Source organism: Ruditapes philippinarum, unplaced genomic scaffold, assembly GCF_026571515.1.
Source record: "Ruditapes philippinarum isolate M1 unplaced genomic scaffold, ASM2657151v2 ctg2599_1_1_1_1, whole genome shotgun sequence".
NCBI lineage: Eukaryota > Metazoa > Mollusca > Bivalvia > Venerida > Veneridae > Ruditapes > Ruditapes philippinarum.
The window spans coordinates 6,168-32,190 of record NW_026865374.1 but is presented as its reverse complement, the minus strand read 5'-3'; the positions used below and the strand labels follow the sequence as shown (position 1 = coordinate 32,190).

The 26,023-nt window shown below is 31.5% G+C and overlaps 2 protein-coding genes across 3 annotated transcripts; one reads left to right on the top strand and one right to left on the bottom strand.

The window, feature by feature from the left end:
* Positions 1–8,431: 8,431 nt before the first annotated feature.
* Positions 8,432–14,808, bottom strand: LOC132728773 (perlucin-like protein). Of its 2 annotated transcripts, none has more exons than XM_060714445.1 (5): positions 14,712–14,808; positions 13,493–13,602; positions 10,693–10,786; positions 9,849–10,059; positions 8,432–8,493 (listed from the first exon to the last, which is right to left on the bottom strand). In XM_060714445.1, the coding sequence occupies exons 1-5, from the start codon at positions 14,800–14,802 to the stop codon at positions 8,463–8,465; spliced, it is 537 nt and encodes a 178-aa protein (XP_060570428.1). In that variant the 5' UTR covers positions 14,803–14,808; the 3' UTR covers positions 8,432–8,462. The 2 variants fall into 2 exon arrangements, with proteins under 2 accessions (XP_060570428.1, XP_060570429.1); XM_060714446.1 differs by having other exon boundaries at positions 13,493–13,593; positions 14,712–14,788.
* Positions 14,809–24,668: 9,860 nt separating this feature from the next.
* LOC132728775 (uncharacterized) lies at positions 24,669–25,560 on the top strand (the record flags this gene model as incomplete). The annotated part of the gene is made up of 2 exons (XM_060714448.1): positions 24,669–24,681; positions 25,002–25,560. Coding segments are annotated over exons 1-2 (572 nt in total), but the record flags the coding sequence as incomplete, so codon positions are not given.
* Positions 25,561–26,023: the final 463 nt, after the last annotated feature.

Genomic DNA, 26,023 nt, shown 5'->3' with positions numbered 1-26,023 from the left:
ATTCCATGAAAATGTTTAAAGATATAAAATATCTCATAACATGTTTGTTCATTTTACATTACACCTTTAATTCAGCAAACATAAAGTCTTCACAAAAAGTAGTATGCAATCGTACCTATATTACATACGAATGAATGTAATATTTTTCTTGTTTATTTATCATTTTGTAGTACACAGTCGGTTATCATGGTATGTTATTGTTGTACATGTATCCTAGAATGATCAGTTGATGACCTAAATATTCCAAAAACCTATTTATAGATATATCTATTTATCACTCCTATCGGTAAATACCGGTCTCTCCCGGTCTATTTTGACCAGGATTTACTAGTGACCGGCGAATAGTACCACACGTTTATTGTCCGGTCTCTCCCGGTTTTGGAGTAGATGTTTGATATCGTTACAATTAGAAAAAAAAAACAACAACAATAGCATGTTTCATTTTATCTATATGAGATAAAAACAATAAATATGTACACGGATTTATATGTAATATAAATCCGTGATATGTACAATAATTGAGAAAAAGGTACATTTTTATGGTATTAAAATGACATTATCAACTTTGAAACATTTTATTTAATTTGTTATCCGTGTTTAGTAAAGATGCCGAGGAATTATTCAAAGTTACAAATTAGATTTTATGAATTATTCAATTGATTGATAATTTAAAAAATGATAAAGAAAAATACAAATGTACATGTACATGGTTTAAGAATAAACAATATTATATATTGAAAGATAAACCATAATTTACTGACTTTTTCCAGTTAAGCTTTGACTTATAATCGTCGGTCAATATGACAATTGAATTCTTAAAATTTATTTTACAATTTTAATAAAAAAAGAGTAGTAAAAACTCAGTATTAAAATAGCACATAAAACACAAAAAAGAAAAGAAAACAATATTCATAAAATTTGTATTTTTTTTATTAAAATTAATAGATATTACAATTATTGTATAATAAACAATTATGCTCAACATGATCAACATGGTAATATAACCAGTGTCATATTTTTACTAACTTAAAGTGTGAACAGATACCTTAAGAGGGGGTCTTCGCTAATAGCGATAACATAATAAGGGACAATTACAAAGGTGTGGTACGTGTTGATCATGCGTTACACATATGGATTATAAATGATTGCAAACATGTATATCCGTTGCTATTAATAACCACGATCATAAAGAAATAACAAGTTATATTCTAATCTCTAGCATGCCAATCAAAGTTCATAATGAACAATGTCTTTCGTCCGCTCATTCATAAGTGATATACATTTCTGGTAGTTTATAAGAATTTATTTCATGCTTTCCAGTGTTTTATTGTAATATATCAGATGATTATATTCTGATAAACCACTAGTGAAATTTAAAAAATATGATTTTCACTGTAGCCGAACTATATCTAAATGCGGATGAAAAGAAAATCATAACTAAATGGAATAACACGCAGAAATAAATGCCGTCATACTCAAATTTTGCTTCTAAAGGAAAAGAAAGTCGATGTCATCATACATCATGTTAAAAATGTAACAAAATTAGAGAAATTTAACAGAACTATATTTCAAAATTGATGATGTGACGTCATGATGTGATGACGTCACAAAGGAGAATGCGCGACGTTACGCGGCAAAATTAGTAAAAATATACTTAAAATCACTTAAAAAGCATGAAATAAAAAGAAAATTTATTTGTTTTACATATAAGATTGAAATATATTTCATTCGTGAACACCAGCTATTATATTTTCACTCGTGGCTACGCCACTCGTGAAAATATTGCATCTGGTGTTCACTCCACTCCAAATTATATTTCAATCTTACATGCAAAACAAACAAATATCCTCTATATCTTGTCATCATATGTGTACTAGTTCATCTTCACTTGCTGCATTTCTTGCTTGGACGCCCCTTGATGCTTTGCATCAATGCTTTTCTTGTTGCGTCTTGTTTTGCACGCGATATTTGGCGCTACATTGTGACGTCACGTAAACAACTGTTTAAACGCCTGTACAGCGTTAATAACTGAATTAAAGATATTGGTGTTCGGATTAATTTTCTTAGTTAGACCATTTTCTATCATTCTAGATAGTTTTCAAAGCAAAATTCAGCAAAATATGTTTTGTTATTATCAGATTTTTCAAACAAAATGCCGAAAGAAGTCCCTTCAAATAAATATGAGTTTTGACTCCGCCCACTTTCATATTAATGTTTCATATTTATTTTTTTAAAAATATGAAATATATTTGACTGATATATAGAGGATATTTGTTTAGTTCAGTGTAAGATCGGAATATATTTCACAGAGTGAGCACCAAAAGGTATATTTCACGAGTGGCGCAGCCACGAGTGAAATATGAACTTTTGGTGCTCACAAGGTGAAATATATTTCGATCTTACACTAAACTTAACAAATTTTCTTTTTATTACATGCAAAGAAACGTTTTAAAAAGACATTTAACCTAATATTGAATGAAAAGCGCGCCAAATAATAATACAACGTGACATCATTTACGACGTCACGTCATTAAGTTGGTACCCAGTACTGTGCACGCTGGTATTTCACTGAAACAATGTAAGGGGCTTAAATTCAAAACAGTGAAATTATCAAAGTGGTAATTTCACTGTTTCAAAACAGTGAAATTATCAGTTTTAATTCACTGATATATTTCTATAAACCATCGAAAAGCATGTAATAAAGCACCATATTTCATGGGTAAAATTAAATAAATAGAGGATATTCAAGCTTTTTCTATAAATACATGATTTATTTTCATTGAGTGGTATGAAAATAAATATTTCATGAGTGGCGGTAGCCACGTGTGAAATATGGTAATTTCCATGCCACAAGATGAAAATAAGTCATGTATTTATAGAAAAACTTGAATTTTCTGTTTATTATATACATTTTTCTCCTTTTTGATATTAAAATTTGAAAAATTTTCCCTTAAATTTTGTGTACTGGCAGAATTTAAAAGAAAGTAGTCCGGCAAGACACCAGTGAAAATACGGAAAATTTGTTTCACTGCAGTGAAAAAAAAATTTTTACAGTGAAAAGACGGAAAATGAAAATACGCATTTTATTTCATCAATATTTCTCAATATTTCATTTATAAGTATATAATAAATGTCCACATTTAAAACCCTAACAAAATAATAAAAAAATGAACACCTAATAAATAGAGGATATTTGTTTGTTTTGCATGTAAGATTGAAATATAATTTCACTGAGTGAACACCAGATGCAATATATTCACGAGTGGCGTAGCCACGAGTGAAAATATAATAGCTGGTGTTCACGAATGAAATATATTTCAATCTTATATGTAAAACAAATAAATTTTCTTTTTTATTTCATGCTTTTTAAGTATTTTTTACTGAATTTGCCGCGTAACGTCGCGCATTCTCCTTTGTGACGTCATCACATCATGACGTCACATCATCAATTTTGAAATATAGTTCTGTTAAATTTCTCTAATTTTGTTACATTTATAACATGATGTATGGTGACATCGACTTTCTTTTCCTAAAGAAGCAAAATTTACGTATGAAGGCATTTATTTCTGCCTGATATTCCATTTAGTTATGATTTTCTTTTCATCCGCATTCAGATATAGTCCGGCTACAGTGAAAATTATATTTTATAAATTTCACTAGTGGTTTATCAGAATATAATTATCTGATATATTACAATAAAACACTGGAAAGCATGAAATAAAACATAGTATTTTATGCTTGATAACTTGAAAAGAAAAGAAACTGCACAGGGAAAAGAAATGAATTCAAAAGCAGATAATGAATTTAACAAAATTGATATGTTACTGAAAAAATTTTCTTAAAAGTAACATTATGCCAATTATACCAGGGTATATAGTGAGTAAACAAGTTAACGTCAAACAAAGTTTACATTTCGCCATAATTAATTTCAATTTCATAATTTACTGATAATAACCAACGTGGTCCAAAGACATTTTTTTGTAAATATCCATTGGAATTTACCTGCAACGTTCAGTTTATAAAAAGACTGTGCAGTCTTTTATTATTTTAGGCAGACATTTATTTAACATTTTCAAATATCAACTGTTTGTCAATCACCAAATCAATTTGAAAATTAAAACATAAGAGAAATAAAAAAGAGCAAAATGTCATTTAGATAAGCGTCTGCGACTCTTACACGAGAAATATAATGTGGCCATAAAAAATAAAGCTACCACAAACGGACAAAATTTATCATTGAAAGTTTTTCTGTTCTACGGAATTCCATAAACGACAGCCTACTGTTTACTGTCAACTGCCTACTGTCAACTGCTTACTGTCACCTGCCTACTTTCAACTGCTTACTTTCAACTGCTCAATGCTTACAGCGACTGTTTAATGCTTACTGTTAATTGATAAATGCCAACTGTTACACCTGTCTAATACACGATTAGTTGCCTGAAAGTAAAAGTTGGCTTTTATGTCCTTCTTCCAATGTATTTATATGTTACAATGAGGCCGTTTGAAACAGTATTGGTCAAAGAATTACTATGTATCATTTATGAAGACTTTGACTGAAACCTTGGAACTTGTTACATTTATACATGTACATGTATAATTCTCGTTTTACTAAGCAGAAAATAAGTATATATCTTTGCAGGCATTTGGAACTTTTCCAAATCATAGACCTGTAAACTTTATAAAAATGTTATCAAACCAAATATTACAAGTTTTTTCTGTCATTAAATCTTGTTCGGTAATTTTGAGCTAACAAATATAACTGCTTGCTTAATTATTTATACATGTTTATCCCTGTTCAACCTTAGATACATCTACCATATAACATGTATATTATAATATTTGTTCATTGAATGGTATTGACCATACCCTATAACTATAGAGCTTAATGATATTTTTAAACGGAGGCATTCTTTTACTTGGGGACCATACGCCGCTTTTCATGGAATGGCACTACTGTGTCACATTGAAGGTTCCATGATAACCGTCGTATGAACACATCTGCGGATGTTTCTAAATTCAAAATGTCGTGTTTTAATGTTGAATTCTGCTTAAGCCGGTGCTAGGGGGGGGGCGTGGACGGTAACTTGCACTTTCCAGTACCGTCCATGAACAGGCTCAATCAAACCGAGCCTGCAACATTTTCAATTTTGTTGTGTTGGACTTTCTTTAGGGATTCTGTTTTTCTCTATATTATCTTGTAATGTCATCACAACGGTCAGTTTTATGTTCGCATTTTGAAAATAAAGCTATAATGTTTTGTTAAAAAATAATCTAGATAATGAATAGTGCTCAAAACATAGATATATAGATTTTCAGACACAATTATATATACCAGTCACGTCTCAAATTAACAGTAGTTTATTCTGATAAACGTTAAACGTACTGGGAGAGTGTATACACACTTCATGGTCCAAATCATACATGGGACCGTTTAGTTCTATCTAAAAAAGTTCATACTTGTTCTGGTGATTGTAGACCGTACATGTATACCTTAATTCTACAAAGCCTTAGATTTGACTCAAGAAAATGTTACTTTAGTTGATGTTAAAAACTTATTCGACAGATCGAAGCATGATGACTAACATGTCAATTATTGTGTTATAATTGGAAAGTCGGTGCATAATAAAATCATTGAAAGCTCTTTAGAGTTACTTGGGCATTATTAATACAAAGTGATGTTAGTATTTGTTTAATGATATGATGAACTGCGGCATCCTAAATTTGAGTCAATGTAATGTCTTCCGCGTGTAATTTCTTAGTTTTTGCAGTATTGCCTGTGTTACATTCTGATATTTATAACTTTTGATAAAGGCATTAAAACCACAGGATAGAAAACAGACTAATCAATATATTGCTGGACGTCCGTAATTTTATTTCATTGTCTTAAGAAAAGAGAGGTTAACTTGTAAAGCTGTTTTGAAGAAAAATATTCAAATAACTTGCCAGATATCGGAGCTTCAGAAGTATTTCTTATGGAACTAATAATACAACGTAATCTTGATCTTCCTAATGCATACTTTTCGCGACCCCATGCATTAAAAATTGATGGACTAAGACGCTGTTTAAATGAGAACAATGTTGATTTTTTTCCAAATTGGTCATGTTACAACATTCAACAAACAAACTTTGCTTTATGGTTAACATAGATATATAACCATTTTCAATTCATTTTGTCATAATTTTGTTTTCTGTGGGGAGGGAGCTAAACATAAACAAAATTACAAGAAAATTATGATATTTTATTTTTAAAGAACTTTTTTATTTTCAATTAAAAACGGAAACAAAATACACTTAAATACACCACATAAAAAGTATGTTCAGACCATTAAGTTAATATTTTCTTGTATACGCCGTTATTTCAAATAAGAATTATGACACGCCTGTAAAAAATCAAAATCTATATAAAATATTTGTAAAGTTTCGGGGAAAGCAATTAATATAAAAGCAGAATTATAATTAAAAGTTCTGTTATGAATTATATAATTGTTATGAAATTATATTAATGTAAATATACTCTGCAATATAAAGTGATATACACGATGTAAGAATGGTAACTTAAAATGCTTCATATTATACCATAGAAGCTCTACACTATCACGATGTCTTAGAACTGTTTACCTTAGTTGTCAAACCTTTAAAACCCTGATAGAAATAGCAATGACTTTCATTGGATGATTCTGGCAAATACGAAGGCAGATTTGTTCATTGGTTTTACTTGCGGTAATTGCAAAAAGAAATAGAAAAATAGCCAACCTTAGAGTTCACTTTTAAGTTTGCTTGTTAACAAGATACATGTAATTATAAAAATTATATAAAAGATGGATTTTAAACAAACACGTCAAAAATATATTGTAACATTAACATGATCATTTTGTCTATCAGAAATGTTTAAGTAAGAATTTATTATTTCTCAGAGTTTTTCAATAGCACAATTGAATTTAAACAAGAGAATAACGATGGCTTTTCATAAAAGTAAAATAAGCTGGTCCAAACAGCAATTTATCACTTCATGTTTGCACTCTTTATGTCATTGAAATATTGAACGTTTTTGAAACAATTTGAATACAGCCAAGTTTGTCTTTGTTTATGGTTTCAGAAGGAAGCCGAGTTAAACTCGATTATAAGAACCAATTGATTTATGTAGTCTTTTTCCTCTTCCATTGTAATTTCAATATTTTCATACAGGTGTAATAGTTCTGTTACTTGTCTGTGAAGTAAATGAAAGTATAGGCTGTTCCTCCATTGAAATGTTTCTGTCAGATTTATCATCCTCTGGACTGGAATAAAATTGATTCTATAATTAACATTAAAAACACATATCTTTGCAACATAAACTATCAACAGTGCAATCAACTTAACAAAAATGCATTACATAACATCTAATAAGGAATTACACATTTATAAGCTATATAACTAACAGCCAATGAAAACTGAACCAAAATGACCTCGTAAATGAACTCACACATTTTTGATTATGAGAGAATGTTTAGCCTAAATTTCATCAGTGATTTCACCAGTATATTACAGATATTCTTCTAGAAATGTATTACATTGTCAAATGAAAGTTTAATAAACTATGAAATTCTAAATAGAATAAGGGAGTGTTGACATAATGGTCCAGATCTCAACCGAGGAATAGTGGGCTCAAGTACGTCCATGTTGATTGTTGAACAAAGATTCTTTGTGAATAAAATAGTATTAAGTTGATTTACCCTAAAATGAGTCCTGTATTTGACAATTTATCAATCACCTGTGCAAAAGGCACGTGGAACCATTTCATAACATAATCAATGCAGTGTGCAATGATGACGTACACAAGTCATTGCAATGAATTCGAAATTACAAATGTTTAGGCTTAATTATAAAATAATCCTTTTTAATTTACTTACCATTGTTTTCCAAGCAGATTTTTTCCCACAAAATGGCGGGCGCACATGTGTGTACATTCGGAATACTTCTATTTGATCCATACATAGACTTAGACTGCCAATAAGCAGTTAGCAGTAGGCAGTGAGCAGCAGGCTGTCCAGTAAGCAGTAGGCAGTGAGCAGTAGGCTGTCGTTTATGGAATTCCGTACTGTTCTGATCAGAAAAAACAGTTGTTTTGAAATGATGTAATGTGTTTTTAGAAATTAACAATGATTGTTTGTTTAGCGACCTTTAATTCTAACATCACCATAGCCTTTTATCTTATTGTATAATAAGGTTCTCCTAACCAACAGAGGCGCGAGTGTACGTCTGCACACACAAACGGACAATGCAAAATGGAATTTAGCTTCATTACGTGCGGAAATTTATTATCACCACTGGTTCCGCGAAACAAACTTGAGAATTTAGTTGCATTGGCATTCATGTGTGTATTTTGTTAAGTTATTAACGACAGTGTTAAAGATTGAAGGAAATAAGGGTTTTGACAAGTATATCATTTTATTAAAATTGACTATTTAAATTATCCAGATGACTTAGCCGACAATAGAAACAGTTTCACCTCCACTGAAAAAAGACATGTAAATATAATTTATTAATACTGTAGTATCAGGTTTTATTACATATAGTATATAAATATCATTGAAATACCTTGTACTGATATGTAAAAAAGACGTTAAGTCCACTTTTTGTGAAAGTAACAGGGGAATACTTAGAGTATATTCACTTTTATCCCTAAAGCCTAAAATAGATACTTCAAATATATTCTCTTCGTGGCATTTGTATGCTTAGAAATTCGGATATCCGGCAAAGGACGCGAGGATATGATTTGACGTCCCGTTATAATTCTGAGAAAAATGGCGAAATGCACGATTAAAAATTCAAGTAGATTATAATGTATTGTCTTTTTGTGTCTTAACTGTACTTCTTATCATACCAGTATGTTCTTTTAAAAGTATATAGCCTGATAACAGAAAAAGTAAGCTTAAGAAATGTCGATTTTCGTCCTGTTTGAACGCCAATTTGATATGCCATATACAATATATCTATTTGATATATATTCTAACACGACCCGCATTTTTCCCTATTGAACATAGAAGAACCGAAAGTGTGTGTTATTATGCTTGACGTTCTATATATGTGATATGTGACGTAATCTTTATACACGTGATGTAACCACTAAAATCTGACGCTGGAAACAAATCAGGCGCAATTTGGGTAAATATCAGGTACGGTAGCATTTATTTGTTGATGTCGTGAAAGAATCGAAATAATATATCCAAATCGGTGCTTTTATCGCTCGCTTTGTCGTTAGGATGCGCATCATAATATCACTCGGGTTACGCCCTCGTGATATAATTCCTCGCATCCGAACTCCAAACAGTGATTTTATTGAGCGATAAATCACTGTTTGGAATATATTATTTCGTAAATAAAACATATAAATACAATTAAGCTGGTGAATATAATGCCATTAATATTTTTTCAGTACATATCACATCATATTAACCAGATAAACAGCATTGCATGAAAACATGACTGACATCGCTTGGAGAAAAACAGATCTATATTGACACAAACGTATCCCCCATATAATTTAGTTTAAAGTTATATACCTAAAACATATCATGGACGTTACAAATGTGAATAAACAAACAAGAAATAATATCTTAATGTGAAATAGCAGAGATTCGTAACATCTATAATGTCCAGGCGCAGTCATCCCTTTTTTAAATTGACATTCAATAAGGAAAAAGAATAGAAACCGTCACGAAACGTATTAAGGATAACCTCTTTTGTGTTTAATGACTTTATCGTTACCAAAGGAAAATGTAATTAACTTCATTGCACCTGGTAAAAGCTTTCATATCCATATACTTAATTTTAATACCAGATGTAAAAATATGGAAAAAACTGGATACCTTTTCTTGCAAACTGGTTGACATTTATAGTCACAAGGCAGATCTCCCCATTTGTAATCAAATGGTCCCCAGAATACACCACAGTCTTCGGCATTACCAGGGCTTGGTTGGGAAGGACCCCAGTCAAAAAAAGCAGGAGTTGTATTGCCGTTATACCAAACCCACAAGCCTTCAATTTGCTCATCAGAAAGACCTATCCAGTAGCAATGGCCTGAACGAAATACATAAACTTAAAGTATATTTATTATGAACAAGACATGATTTTTATCGATTAATACATTCTAAATGCTCTGTGTAAATAAATATGTCTTCATAGATTACAAACATACAAACAGACCGTGCACTAACGATACTAAACATACATTTTCTTGTATTGGTGTTTCTTTTTGGTGTGTTTCTTACTTTACATTAATTTCTTTTTATTGTTGTGATAAATAGTTGCTTTTTCTTCTTTGGAAGGCCGGATGAAAATAAAATGTTATTTAGATAACATTGAACACTTATATTTTAACTTCTTGTTTTTGATCAATGAAAATACCTTGATTATTTGGAAGTATTTGGAAGAAAGCTACCCAAACAAGCAAATGGTATGCATTATTGTTGAAAAAAGATCAAAATTGTTACATAATAATGACTATAAGTAAGAATTCTAAAAAAAAATTACTAAATGTTTAATTATAGAGGTGATTTTGTAGTATGTAATATGCGCAGTTTATTCCATAAACTATGTACAGAGGGAAAACACATTTACTTCGATAATAAAATTGAAATAGAAAGGAGACACGATCTCCTCATGGTTGTTTACACGTGATGTAAAACTGTGAAATTGTCTAAAATTAATTACCTCCGAAACCTCTTATATAATCTTTCAGGAACAGGTTTTCTGCCTTAGAATCAATTTCTACTAAATGTCCATTGTGATGTTGACGACAAAAATGCTGTAAGGAATAAAGAATATAATCTCACGTGATCTTTTTGCTATCAGTTATTACATATTGAATGTAAAATGGCGATCTAAACATATTACGTAAAGTACTAATAATTGGACTGTATTTAAATGGGAAATAGATCTTAATTTTGAGTAATGTAATCTGCGTAATAATGAAGCACGGGTGGAGTTCAGTTATAGTTATACAGTCATATAATTACGAAGGCCATAAGCCCGAGTGATTAATTATTAACATCTAAAGGGATGTGTATATATATATATATATATATATATATATATATATATATATATATATATATATATATATATATATATGTATATATATATATATATATATATATATATATATATAAATGAGAGAATGTATACACACATACCACCACATCGATATGCCAGTCCAATTACGGCACAGCGCCTAGCAGAACAGTCATGAAAGCATAGCCACTGCTCATCCACCATCACAAAAATGATGGTTTCAGAACAGCTTTATATACAGTCACAAACTGCACTACACATTGAAACAAGCTCAACATTCACATATATAGAGTTTGTTCTCTGTTATCATATCTCACAAATCAACGATGACATTTTTATTGTCTTCTTCACTGATTGGGACCAGAGAACTATATATCTATTTCCGAAAGTCAACTGGATCACGTAAGATCAAGTAGATCCGTAGGATACAATGAATTTAGACAGATAAAGTATATATAAAGGGAGATAATTAAATTCAATACAGTTATACTTTCCCCTGCGTGGGATCACTTAAGATACAAGTGTGCAGATAAATTGATAGAAATGAGAGAATATATACACACATACCACCACATCGAAATGCCAGTCCAATTACGGCACAGCGCCTAGCAGAACAGTCATGAAAGCATAGCCACTGCTCATCCACCATCACAAAAATGATGGTTTCAGAACAGCTTTATATACAGTCACAAACTGCACTACACATTGAAACAAGCTCAACATTCACATATATAGAGTTTGTTCTCTGTTATCATATCTCACAAATCAACGATGACATTTTTATTGTCTTCTTCACTGATTGGGACCAGAGAACTATATATCTATTTCCGAAAGTCAACTGGATCACGTAAGATCAAGTAGATCCGTAGGATACAATGAATTTAGACAGATAAAGTATATATAAAGGGAGATAATTAAATTCAAAATACAGTTATACTTTCCCCTGCGTGGGATCACTTAAGATACAAGTGTGCAGATAAATTGATAGAAATGAGAGAATATATACACACATACCACCACATCGATATGCCAATCCAATTACGGCACAGCGCCTAGCAGAACAGTCATGAAAGCATAGCCACTGCTCATCCACCATCACAAAAATGATGGTTTCAGAACAGCTTTATATACAGTCACAAACTGCACTACACATTGAAACAAGCTCAACATTCACATATATAGAGTTTGTTCTCTGTTATCATATCTCACAAATCAACGATGACATTTTTATTGTCTTCTTCACTGATTGGGACCAGAGAACTATATATCTATTTCCGAAAGTCAACTGGATCACGTAAGATCAAGTAGATCCGTAGGATACAATGAATTTAGACAGATAAAGTATATATAAAGGGAGATAATTAAATTCAATACATTTATACTTTCCCCTGCGTGGGATCACTTAAGATACAAGTGTGCAGATAAATTGATAGAAATGAGAGAATATATACACACATACCACCACATCGATATGCCAGTCCAATTACGGCACAGCGCCTAGCAGAACAGTCATGAAAGCATAGCCACTGCTCATCCACCATCACAAAAATGATGGTTTCAGAACAGCTTTATATACAGTCACAAACTGCACTACACATTGAAACAAGCTCAACATTCACATATATAGAGTTTGTTCTCTGTTATCATATCTTGTGTTATATATATATATATATATATATATATATATATATATATATATATATATATATATATATATATATATATATATATATATATATAAATATATACAGTTAACACAGTTAACTCAAAATCATGATCTATATACATTCTAACACGTCAAGAAAAAACATAAACTTTGTTTGCATCTTTGGTGGTGAAATTTGTTTTCGCCAGCAACGTTCTTAAAAGGCTGTTCCAATCGGTTGAAAAGACTGTCGTTAAACTACTGTTTGCACATATTTTAAGAATAACAAAATTTGAGAACGTTGAAAAAGTTATTTTGTGTCTATTTTATTTTATTTTTTTTTTCAAGCGAATAACGAGTATTAAACGTGAAATAATAGTGATATTTAACTGTTTTGTAACATTGAAATACGGTTTTGCGCTACATTGTGACGTCACGTTAATAACACTTTAAAGGCCTGTACAGCGTTAAACATTGCATTAAGGATATTGGTGTTCTTAGATCATTTTCTGTCATTCTAGATAGTTTTTGGAGCAAAATTCAACAAAAGATGTTTTAAGTTTATCAGATTTTTAAAAAAAAATGGAGCCGCCAATGTGTCGGTTTGCAAATACGTAGGGAGGAAATAAGAACGGTGAGTGTCTCTGATGTGAAATATAATTATCACACTTCCGGCCTTCTTTGTTTATATAAGGAAAATCTTCGATAGTGTGAGAACAAATGTTTTATGTCATTAAATGGGGACGATAATTGCATTTTGGAACAATTACAGAAAGCATCAGTTGAATTACAGACCTCACCATCTACAAACGTGTGATTCACACCATGTCCAAACAGATAACACGATCCTTCGTAGGCAACCCAGCCATCAGGACAGTCCGTACACTGAACAAATCCTATAATAGCTAAAATAAATGATAGATTAGAATTGGTTTGTAAATATACAAAGAGAGAGAGAGAGAGAGAGAGAGAGAGAGAGAGAGAGAGAGAGAGAGAGAGAGAGAGAGAGAGAGGGAGGGAGAGAGAGAGGGAGAGGGAGAGAGAGAGAGAGAGAGAGGGGGGAGAGAGAGAGAGAGAGAGAGAATTATTCATTATTCTGACCACAATACATATAAATACATTTAAAGTCACATAAACACCAGATCACAAGACACACTTTATAACAGTAGGCAAAACACAAGTACAATGCATGCAAAAAAAGATCGATGGAGACATAAAAAACCTCATGTGTTCATTAATACCTGTTCATGAATTCACAATTAAAGGTTCGTGTATTTTGGTTGCTTGTTTTGATTGAGTTTTCAGTCACACAGACAGTGTTATGGTCATATTGCTATTTTCCACCTTTACTCGTGGAGGAAGAGAGGAAGACCTCACATGCCAGACCGTGTATCAATCAGACTCGAGCAGGCACTTGAGTAGAGCCACCGCCTTTACTTGATAGATTTATCACGTGAAAGAATCTTGTTAAAATGTTGAGACATTTTTGCAGGTGGATGAACCCTCATAGCAAGATTGAAATGGAGTACACAGTAACATTCTACAGCTACCACACAACACTCTTTGTAAATAATACATTTTGCGTTTCTCTTGTAAAAGCCAAAATTGTCAATGAAAGATCTTAAAGGAGCAAATGTCGTTGACGTCGAAATTAAATTAACTACTGTTAATAAACAATTTTTCACGCGAAGTTCTCAGCTGTTCGGAACAGTATCCTTTGAGCAATGGTGTTTCAATAGGACCATACTGTTTGTAAGCTATAAAGTTATCAGATCTTGAAAAAGTAAGGCTATCTACACAAAAAAATGAGCGTGTAAATAACCACTATTCTACCTTGCTAGTTTTACACCAGTATGTTTAAGACAAGAATCTCACAATTCTTACTAGCAGGTGAATAGCATTTATAGTGGATGCTACTTTTAAAAATTTACTTTAAATAATGGTCTGTATGTCCTACATGCGATTGCGTTTAAGTAACAAACATGTGCTTCATAATTGAGGAGATAATGCTTACCAAAAGATGCTAATCCTAATAGGAACGTCCACTCTGAAAAACCTGTCATCATTTTAAAAGAAACAGTGTAGTAATCTCCGTTTGTATACATGTTTATCTAACTTTTTCTTATCTCTAAATTCATACAAGCTTCGTCGTGCCATTAAACTGATATATCGAGTAATGAAGTAAACTAGGACTTGAACTTTCCCTTACATATGTTACAAAAACACAAATAGTTCGGTATAAAAAAATAACATCTAATTTACTTTTTTTAGGTACAGTTTAGAGAGGATTCATCCGATTAATAGATAAAGAAATTGTCAGGTATAGAAGACAGTTTCTAAAAGGATTTCATTTTAAATGAACCTCTATTGTCTTTATTTTTAGGTTATAGATATATAAAAAATACTAAGAAAGAATGGTATGCAGACTTATAAATTGTTTTTTTTAAACATTATCCAATGTTAATTTCCAGCAATTATCTTATCTGCGACCACTAGTCATTATTTTCTTTCCGTCACACTTAAATTCAATTTGCCAAAGTGCCTAAATTTACTGACCGGTATAATTATAGCCATAGGATGTAGATACATTTGATTGAGATTGAAATGGTCAAGATAATGAACGACAAAAATTGTTTCTCCTCATAAGACATTTATTCATCAACTGATATTTGGGGATAAGTTCCGTTGTATAATAACATATACATTTTAGAATGACTTGTTTAAAGAAGATGATGCTCAACGTAAATATAATGAAGAAAAACAACAAATCAATACTAGTTTGGAGTAAACAATGTTGTGAAGTGAATTGGTTTATAATGAAAGATCTGTCCGCATACCGTAAGTAATTATGTTGATAGAATTCAGTGACATCTATTGCCCTGACCGTATAGGAATTTATAGGGTCTTTCTCTGAGATGCAAATATCAATAAATATAGGATGTACAAACATGGTTTACTCGTCAACATTTGACTTCAATATTTGTTCAATGTAAGTGCCTAATCTAAACCTACGAAACAAACATTATAAGGACTAAATGGTTTATCATTTTATTTATATTACCTTCTAACAAGTACAACCACAAAAAATGTTAATAAAAAAGTAAAGATAAATATATGCTATTCCATACGGTAATGTTCGTATTAGATTGCTAATAAACATTTATTCACGCAACAACAACTTTTAATGAAAGTTGACAGGTACTGGACCTATAAAACGACTGTGTTGCTAGGCGGTATCATATAATTAACAAATAATAATAATAATAATCTAAGATTTCAGTGGGTTGATGGTTATAATGTTAACATTGCAATATTGAAATTTCAATTAATGATACGTTCAAAAGCACATATCTTGATTAAAGCATCTGATAATCAGCATGTTTATCGACGCTTTAAAGTATACCATACTCTATGATAGTGTTCATTGATTTAAATTTGACAAATGATAATTTACACCCATTCAAAACAGAGAAAAACGGATTCCTAAAAAATATAAAAAAAAAACCCGCCCAAGACACAATTTAAAAATGCTGCAGGCTCGGTTTGATTGAGCCTTTTCAAGCCATAACTTAATGCGGTTATTTTGAATTTAAGGCAATGATTACTTTTGTAATATATTTACCGATACAGTCAATAAATACAGTCATAGGCTAAATATGGGATGTCTTTACGGAAATTAATCCGCAAATTCAAACCGAAAGTGATAAATTGGTATTATCAGTTATACTTCTGTAATTTTTCCGACAATTTCCGTAGAATGTGGGCTTTTGATCAAATTTATCATAGACAAGGTTTATTTCACGTGCTAGTTTTTGCATTATTGATACCTACTTATTAATTTAATGTAGGCCTATATGGTGAGGTACATACTAACTACCTATTTTCATCTATATCTTTATTCAATTCCCTACTTATAATTTAAACAATTACTAGATAATTCAAACGATGGCTTAGAATTCTGTTGATTAATTAATTAATTTAGTTAGTTGGTTAGTTCTAGTTCTTTTTTATCCACGTAAGGTACTGAAAATTCACTTTTGTAAAATTGTAACGCAGATTTCAAGGATAGTCGCTTAGGCGACTGCCCAATAACATATTGTGAATTGTGAACACCGTGACATAATGATGTGTGAAATAAACGTCTTAGAACATAATGATATCTGATAGGAAAATAGCTAGAACATTCATATAACATACGGATGAGAAAACAAAACTCCAATAATCCATTTACATTACAGAAAGGTTTTCTTACAAAACCAACAACTCATTTTAGGCTTTCAGTGCTAAAGTAAAGTTACAGATTTACTGTTGTTATAAGAGAAAAACAATATGATGTTCGAACTATTTCAACTTTTTTTGTTACTAAAATTCAAGGATACTATGAAGATGTTTTGTGATAAATATCGGAAGACATTTGAAGATAGTGTTTATTCTAATATTTGTAAGCTGCTATTTAGTCATGATGACGTAAATTGTTCTATGATTTCATTTGACGAATTCAGCAACTGTACCAGAATTTAAACATTTCAAAGAAGACATTTTATTTGAAAAATGAACCGTTCTTGCGGTGACCGTATCATTTTGCGAATGAAGGATTTATATCCGAATTGTTTAAGTCTTTCTATTTATGTATTCGGCTACATTATACCAGTGCTGGCGATATTTGTAGCTGCAGTGAATATTCTAGTTATCATAGTTTTCCAGAAACCGAATATTCGGTCACATACAACAATGATTCTAACATTGGTTGCTGGAGCGGATATGCTTGGAATAATGTGTTCGGCTTCAATTAATGCTTACCACTTTCTATTTGGACATTACATTGATCTTTTATCATGTACAATGGCTAAATTAATATATATATTCGGTGAAATATGTTTGGATATGTTCAGTATGTTTTCACTATGGCTGACAGTGTTGCTTTCATTCATACGATCCAAATGCATTAAATCTCCATTCAGTGCGCGATATATTCATACAAATAGGAGAATATTAGCATATGTTCTATGTTTATGGATTGCCGTGTGCATAGTTCATTTGCCGTCTTATTTTATATTTGATTTTCAACAAATATCATTCGTTGATTTCAAAACAAATATTACACGAGTGACTTGTGGAATATTAGAGATAGAAGGAGTATTCTTTAAATCGTGTTCAAGAAGGAAAGCACATGTGATAGTTGAAATAGTATTAGATTCATTCTTGCCTTGTATATTCCTTTTATACTACAACACAGTTATGCTTCTCGCACTTAGAGCAGCAAATAAGAGTAGATCTTCATTGCGACGAAATAATTCATCAATTGAAATGATTGGTATTGATATGAACTGTGAACGTCGAACTGATAAAATTGTAACCAAAGAAGCAAAAGTGAGTGTTACCGCAAGACAGGATCAGTTGGATGAAAATCGTTGTAATATTGTATCGCTACATGACAAAGTTAGAAATATACACAATACGAAGAACGGTTGCGTTGAACGATTTTGTTGCACAAATATCTTCCAATGCTTTCTTTGTCACAAAAGACATAAAAATAAACGTAAAACAGTGAAGTCTGTAAATGATCATACAATAGATAAGCTTGATTATGAAAGCAGGAGAACTTCTTGGCTAATCTTTGTCGTTTCGACGATCGTATTGTTGCATGAAATTCCACTGACTATTGCAAACATATATACATTAGTCAAACATTCTAACGAACCTTTGCCGTTGTCAATAACTGGTTGTTTTTCTGTAATTAAGCAGCTATGGCAATTCATTACATACCCGGCAATCTTTCTCATTTCTACATGCATGAGCAGTTCATTTCGACAAGAGCTCTGTAAAACAATGAGCTTGAACTGTAAACAAAGAGAACGACATTCAAGATCCTCTGACAAAAGGGTATCGTTTTTGAGTCCATGTTCAGTACGGAGATTAACAACAAGCAACAGTAATGAAATAGTTGATGGCCAGTCTAACAATAGTATACAAGACGACAATGATATGATTAGGGGAGCGGTGGCCAAGTGGTAAAGGTGTCTATCTCAACCCAGTGATCATGAGTTTGAGCCATACTCGGGTCATGACCATGTTTCTTCATATGACACCAGTACTGTTAGGTTCCAGGAAGCGGACTCGAAAGTGATTAATATAAGTTGCAAGAACATGTTTCGCAATCGAGCTTAAGTAAATATGTTTAACCAATGATAATAAACGAAAGGATGTATTACAGAAGCCGGATGAGATGATATCATGATTATTTTCGGCTTTTATTTGTCTGTATAATGAACTACAGAATGCTACTTTAAATGATAGATCATTGAACGATTACAATGACAACATGTACTTAATTATCGACAAATCAATAGCAGCTAATTTAGCGACAACGTAAGGTTGATGATGGATATAACATTTTTCTTCTCTTTTTGTCAAAATACAAACAAATATCCTATATTTACATCTTGCATGAATTGATAAATCTTGAAAAACTTCTACTGGCATTAAATGTGTTTGATATACTAGTATCTGTATTTTCATATCGATTACCATTACTATTCATCAGATTAGTTGAGATTTGTACAACGCAAGTAATACAATAAAATATCATAATATGTTTTAATTTAATGAAGGGCATCTGAAACAGGAAAAGTTAAACATCCGAGTATGTGTTCTTAAGTAATAAGATCTGGTCGGCAACGTTTATCCTTATATCACTAAAGAAAACAATACAGTATCAATTTATTTCATTTTTGCTTGTCTTCGCAGTAGGCAAATTAAAATGAAATATAGAAAATTATTTTGCCGTAACGAATTTAATTTTATTGTATCAAATTAACATATTTTTTCATTTCTTTAATCATAGATACATGGACGGCTTGACAAAAAACTTTGTGTAAGAAGATTTAAACCTGCATGCCTCCAGATGAGCCAAAATATTGAACAAAGAGTTTTTGAAAGTCAAAACAATATATGAATGAATTTATGCGATTAAGGTATAGATCACCAAATTTCTACTGCGTTATAAACGCAGTGAGGGTTATTTTTGCTTACTTTGACATCTTTTTGTGGTATTTTACGTGTATTGAAAGTGCTGATTGCAATGTACAAATAATTGTCTTTTTTCATTTCCAAATATGTAAATCTTAAAATTTTCATGCAAGTAAGCAATAATTTGGAGGCATTCTGCTTCAAATATCCCATTTATAAGATGATGCTTTAATAGGAATATTAGGAACATTCCATCTCTTATTATTCTACATAACATATGTACACATTTGTAGGGAAAAGTTTTACTTATCCTATATCTAATTTCATTAGTTTTCTCTCTGATTCTAGATAAAGTTCGTAATAGATCTATTAACACTCAGTTCTTTCTTTTGGGAATTAGTACAATACAAAATCAGATTAATTACGGCAAAGTTTCTTTTAGGTTGTCATTTCAGCAAGGTTTCGTTCACGTATTCCTTATTTAATGGTGTTTCTCTAGGGGATCAAATGTCGTTGAGGCTTGATAATTTCAAACGATTTTGTCAGCTTCATTGTTAACGAGTTTTGAGATAGTTAAAAAGAATGTAGAAAAGAATTAAGAGAATTAGCGAGTGCTCTAAACTATTTTGTGAAATTAAAACAGCCTGTTTAAGTGAATTGATCTATAATTGAATGTCTGTAATATCATAAATAATAACATACATATCAATATAATTTAGAATCATATGTAACAAATAACAATAAACGAAATCTATAGAATGTTGTTGATAAGTGTGAGATATATGATATCTAAATAGAGCAGATAATAACTTGTTATAGAACAAAATATTATTTTTCATCATATGAATGTTCATACTAAATCACTTAGAATTTTATCTAACAATCGTTTCCAATAAATATCTTTTATGAATAATATCATCCTATTTTTATCAATATTTGAAATACTTGTGAAAAAATAAACCAATCCACATGTCCCATTTAATTGTGATTTTCTATTCAAAAATTCTTTAAAAAAATGCGTCTGAAAAAATTGATTAATGTATTAATAAATACATATAGAAAGAACACTTTAAAAAAGAATTTATTTCAACAAGTAATAAGGGGTGGTCATTGGCATTTTTAAAAGACAACAACCAAGTTATAAAGTTATGCTGCGATTCTGGTGTCAATTGCCTGCATATTTAAGTTCTTCTTTAATAGTTTTAGCGTTTTATCATATTGTTTGTTCAGGAAGTCACTATTTTTGGTATTGTTGTGCACTATATAAGTCTCCGTTGTACTTTTTTATCATAAGTCATGTGTTGCTGTTGGTAAAATCCCTTTACTGACCAAAACACATACTGGATATATCGAGTCAACTGCTCTATAATCTAAAATAGATACTGTTGAATCAATACATTTGTTTTTAACAACTTGGTTCTATCTTCTCGTAATATACTGAATTTTTTTTAATTTGGTTTGTACAAAAAAACAAGATTAAATAGATTGAATCGTTCTCTTTATAATGAAATCTTTCTGGAAAAGCAGACGACAAATACGATACTCAGAGGAAAGGAAACAATATCAATCTAAACTAAAGACAGGAACTTCCTAATTTGTATCCCAGTGTGTGAATATCTTTTAATGACTTCTTATCTGTCAAAAACGTTACTAGTAAATTACCACCCATATGTTTCTCTGTATATTAATTTTAATTTGTCTTTTAATCTTGGGCCACTTTTCATAGAATGGCACCGACGTGTCATATTGAACGTTCCGTGATCATGCCTCATGAATATATAAGCGAATGTTCTAAATTAAAAATTTCACCACAATATACGAGCGGACATGGACGGTTGCTCGAAGTTACCCCTATCGCCCATGAACAAGCTCAATCAAAGCGAGTCAACAACAATTTCGATCTTGTCTTGTGTGGCGTACTTAAGGAATACTGTTTTCTCTATTTTGTATTGTTTTATAGTTATTAATGCTGAATATTGGATAAACTAAAATTTTCAGGCGAAAATCAAACAAGCATTAATACACATCTCTTGTCTACGTTGTTAGTATATAAAATTGTTGAAATTTACATCTTATAAAGGCTTATGAATATGAAAAGTTTTCGTATATTATCAGACTCCTCGTACTTGAAAGATATGTACAAGTCCAAGAAAGGACATTAGAACATACAAAGATGAGAAATTGTTGATGTTTTTTTCTAACTTGAATACAGTACAAAACTTTGTAATGTTTTTGAAGGTGTGGATTTCCATGTCCATAATTATGTTCAACCAAATGTTTCTGGGTACTTGTGGCCGCTGTATGTATGCATACTGTGAATAATAAATTTATTTCAAAATATTTTCCATTGGCATATTTGCGAAACTTACCACTCAAAATTTATTTTTGTAAGCCTACTATATGTACATATTACTTGGTATATTTGGTAAGGAAAACCTATAAAGGTGTTTGCAGTTCTTCATATACTTGTGCACTCAGATGTAGTTTAATCATTCATCACATGTTCGATTTGTCCGTTCAATAGAGAGACAATAACGCAATAAGTATGAATTCTGGTACATCAATTCACCTTATCTTTAGGTTAGGACAGCGGCCACTAAAGGACCATCTTGTTAGAACAATGTTATGATTGCATTAGAATTAATGTGCTGTTATGTAAATGTCATAATGTTATTTACATACTTGTTTCTCTAACCTTATATTCTTAATAAAAAGTTTTATTACTTTTGTTGTCGACTGATAAAACGACTATTCTGTACTCTCCCGTTCAAGATAATTAGTTTCTTTGTTGCTGACAGCTAGCAAAAAAAAATATATCAGAACCAGCGCTTCTTGTCGGGAATATTATATGACATGACAAAGTAATGACACTTCACCCAAAAATAAGTGTCTTTTGATTTCATAATATTTTGTAGTAAAATGTTTGTCGGATGTTAGCTGTTAAACTTCACCTTAAATAGGATATGTTTAAGGAACAAACATGTATTTCATAATAGAGGAGATAAGGAATATCCAAAGATACTAATCCTAATATAAATTTTCCACTTTGAAAAACCTGCCATCATTTATAAAGAAACAGCACTGTAATCTACGTTTTAGGAGTATGTATACATGTTAATCTAACTTTCCCTTCAGCCAAGCCTCGTCGTGTCATTTTAGTGATGTATCAAATCATGAAGGAAACTAGGACTTAATATTTCCCTTACAAATGTTACAAACACACAAATAGTTCGGCGCATAAATAACAAATAGAATTTTTTTTTAATTTACAGTACTTTGTACAAAACAATAGTTAAAGAAAATGTCAGGCATAGAAATCAGTTTCTTAACAGGATTTCATTTTCAATGAACCTCTAGTGTCTTTATTTTTAGGTTAGAAATATATTAAGAATTGCTTAAAAAGAATTTTGTGCATAATTTATAAATTTAATTTATTTTCAACATTATCCAATCAAATACAGGGTGGGTAAATTTCCAGCAATTATCTTATCTGCGATCACTAGTTATTATTTTCTTCCGTCACACTTAAATTCAATTTGCCAAAGTGCCTTAATTTACTGACCGGTATAATTATAGCCAAAGGATGTAGATACATTTGATTGAGATTGAAATGGTCAAGATAATGAACGACAAAAATTGTTTCTCCTTATAAAACATTTATTCATCAACTGATATTGGGGGTAAGTTCCGTTGCATAATGACATATACATTTTAAAATGACTTGTTTAAAGAAGATGATGCTCAACGTAAATATAATGAAGAAAAACAACACATCAATACTAGTTTGGAATAAACAATATTGTGAAGTGAATTGGTTTAAAATGAAAGGGCTGTGTGTTGATAGAATTCAGTAACATCTATGGCCCTGACCGTATAGCAATATATAGGGTCTTTCTTTGAGATGCAAATATCAATAAATATAGAATGAACAAACATTAACATGATTAACTCGACAACATTTGACATCAATATATGTTCAAACTTGGTGCCTAACCTAAACCTACTAAACAAACATTATAAGGACTAAAACGGTTTGACATTTTATTTATATTTTTTCTTCCTACAAAAACAACCAAAAGGTACTAGAACTATAATACAACTGTGTTGCTAGGCGGTATCATATAATAAACAAATATGTTTTTCAGAGACTTGATAGTTATAATAATAACGTAGCAATATTGAAATTTCAAATACTGTATAGCGCATTATATCTGCGGTGTCAAATGTTGGCGTTTTTTAAAGTGTTTTGAATTGGCGGGGTCATAAATTGGCGCAAACGCTTTTAGACCGCCAAATTAAAACACTTGTTGGCATAAATATGGGGTCATGAATTGGCGATTACAAATAAAGAATAAAACAAATAAATAAAAATAACACCGGTCACGCAGTAGTTGACTGTCCTCGTTTATTTTACGGCATACGGTATACCTATGCTTGGTCACCTTTATCTTTACATCGTGCTAATTCTGAACGATTTTAATAAAAACATGAACTACTTTTGTTATTATTTGTATCGTGATTAGAGAGATGTTTCTCAAATGAATAGGAATAACATTAGCACGAGCAATTTGTTGAGCTGATATCACAAATATTTTGCTATTTATAGGTATATATAGGCGCCGCTAAACCATGTATCATTTATTTAGCTGTATTTTTTTCAACTTGTAAGTTAGGCCACAAGCAAGAAGTTAAATTAAAAAAAAACCCCTGGGGTTTAATACTAGAAATGGATAAAGGGTTTTAAAAGGGGGTAAATTAAACATAAACAACCCCCCGGGGTTTTTTTACTGCCAGCCCGACGAAAATCGAAGATAGGGAAAAGCTTTTTCTTTTGAGTCCCGCAAATGTTTGGCTTTTTCAGATTTGAGGGAGCAAATGGGGGCTACGTACCACACCAAGTGGGAAAACGAAAATAGATCGGGCCCAATTTTAACCGTATTCACCTGAATTTTAGGTTACAAATTTTGGAAAAAACTTTCCCCAAAAAATTGGAGGTGAAAATATGGTACCGTGGGGTAACTGGACCTTTGGAAGAAAAAAATATCCCCTATTACCCTTTGCAGCCCTTTAAAGCGGGGAAAAAATTTTTTCCCCCGGTTTCCCCCACAACTGTTTGCTATAAAATTACAGTTACATTATTTTTTATTTAAAAATTATAAACAAAACAGTGAAAACAAAACAAATACTAGTTTACTTAAATTCGATAATAAATGAACATAGAATAATAGAACATAGATAATAAATAAATAAATAAATCTATAAAATAAATAAATATTGCGTTTTAAAAAGAAACAAAATATCATGAATATCACATCTATTTATTTTTGTTTCACAGGATCCAAACAAGTTCCTGTGAAAGGCATGGATGACAAGCGCCAAATAACTTTACTGCTGGTTTTTTCAAAGTCTGGATCTGTTCCCCCTCCTCAGGTCATTTATGCCGGTTTGACTGATCAGTGTCACCCGAAGTACACGTTCCCGGAGGGATGGGATATATTTCATTCTCCATCTCACTGGTCTACGGAAGAAACCATGTTAAGATATGTTGAGAATGTAATTGTTCCTTACATCGATCATGTTCGGGAGGAAGATGACTTACCATTACGTCAACGTGCTCTGTGTATATTTGACGTATACAAGGCGCATAGGGGTCAAAGCCTGTTAGACCTTTTAGACAGGAATGGAATCAAAGCTGTGTTTGTACCTGGTGCTTGTACGGATCGCGTCCAGCCATTGGATCCCATTCCTAACAATTTATTTAAGTCTTATCTTAAGACAGAGTTTCTATCATTTTACGGTGATGAAATTCAAAAACAGTTAGCTGCTGGGACGGATTTGTCAGATATAAAAATTGACCTGCGGACTTCTGTTGTGAAACCATTGCATGCACAATGGTTGGTTTAAGGCTGTTTCTAAACTAGCCACAAAGCCCGACATCATTGCCGAGTCTTTCTCTAAGGCAGGACTATAAATTTCGTTAAGTAATTAAATGTACAAAGTGTAACATGATTCCATATCTGATTTTTATATGACATTTAGATTTGTTTCTCGTCGTGTGATTATCTTCGTAATAAATACAGTATATAGATATATAATTAAATGAGTTTCGTACCAAGACTTAAAAATAAACAAATTCTTTTCAGCTTACTTGTAATGTTTATTTTTATTACAAATAATCAAGGGAGATTACTCGGACAAACCAAAGCTATTTTACCATGAGTTGTCTACCTTTCAAAGAATAATGGCGATGATCTAAAATGGCGGTGCTTTAAATTGGCGGTGTTTTGAATTGGCGCTACTGACCCTGACCGCCAATATAGCCAAATATAAACCCCCGCCAAAATAAGTACTTATACA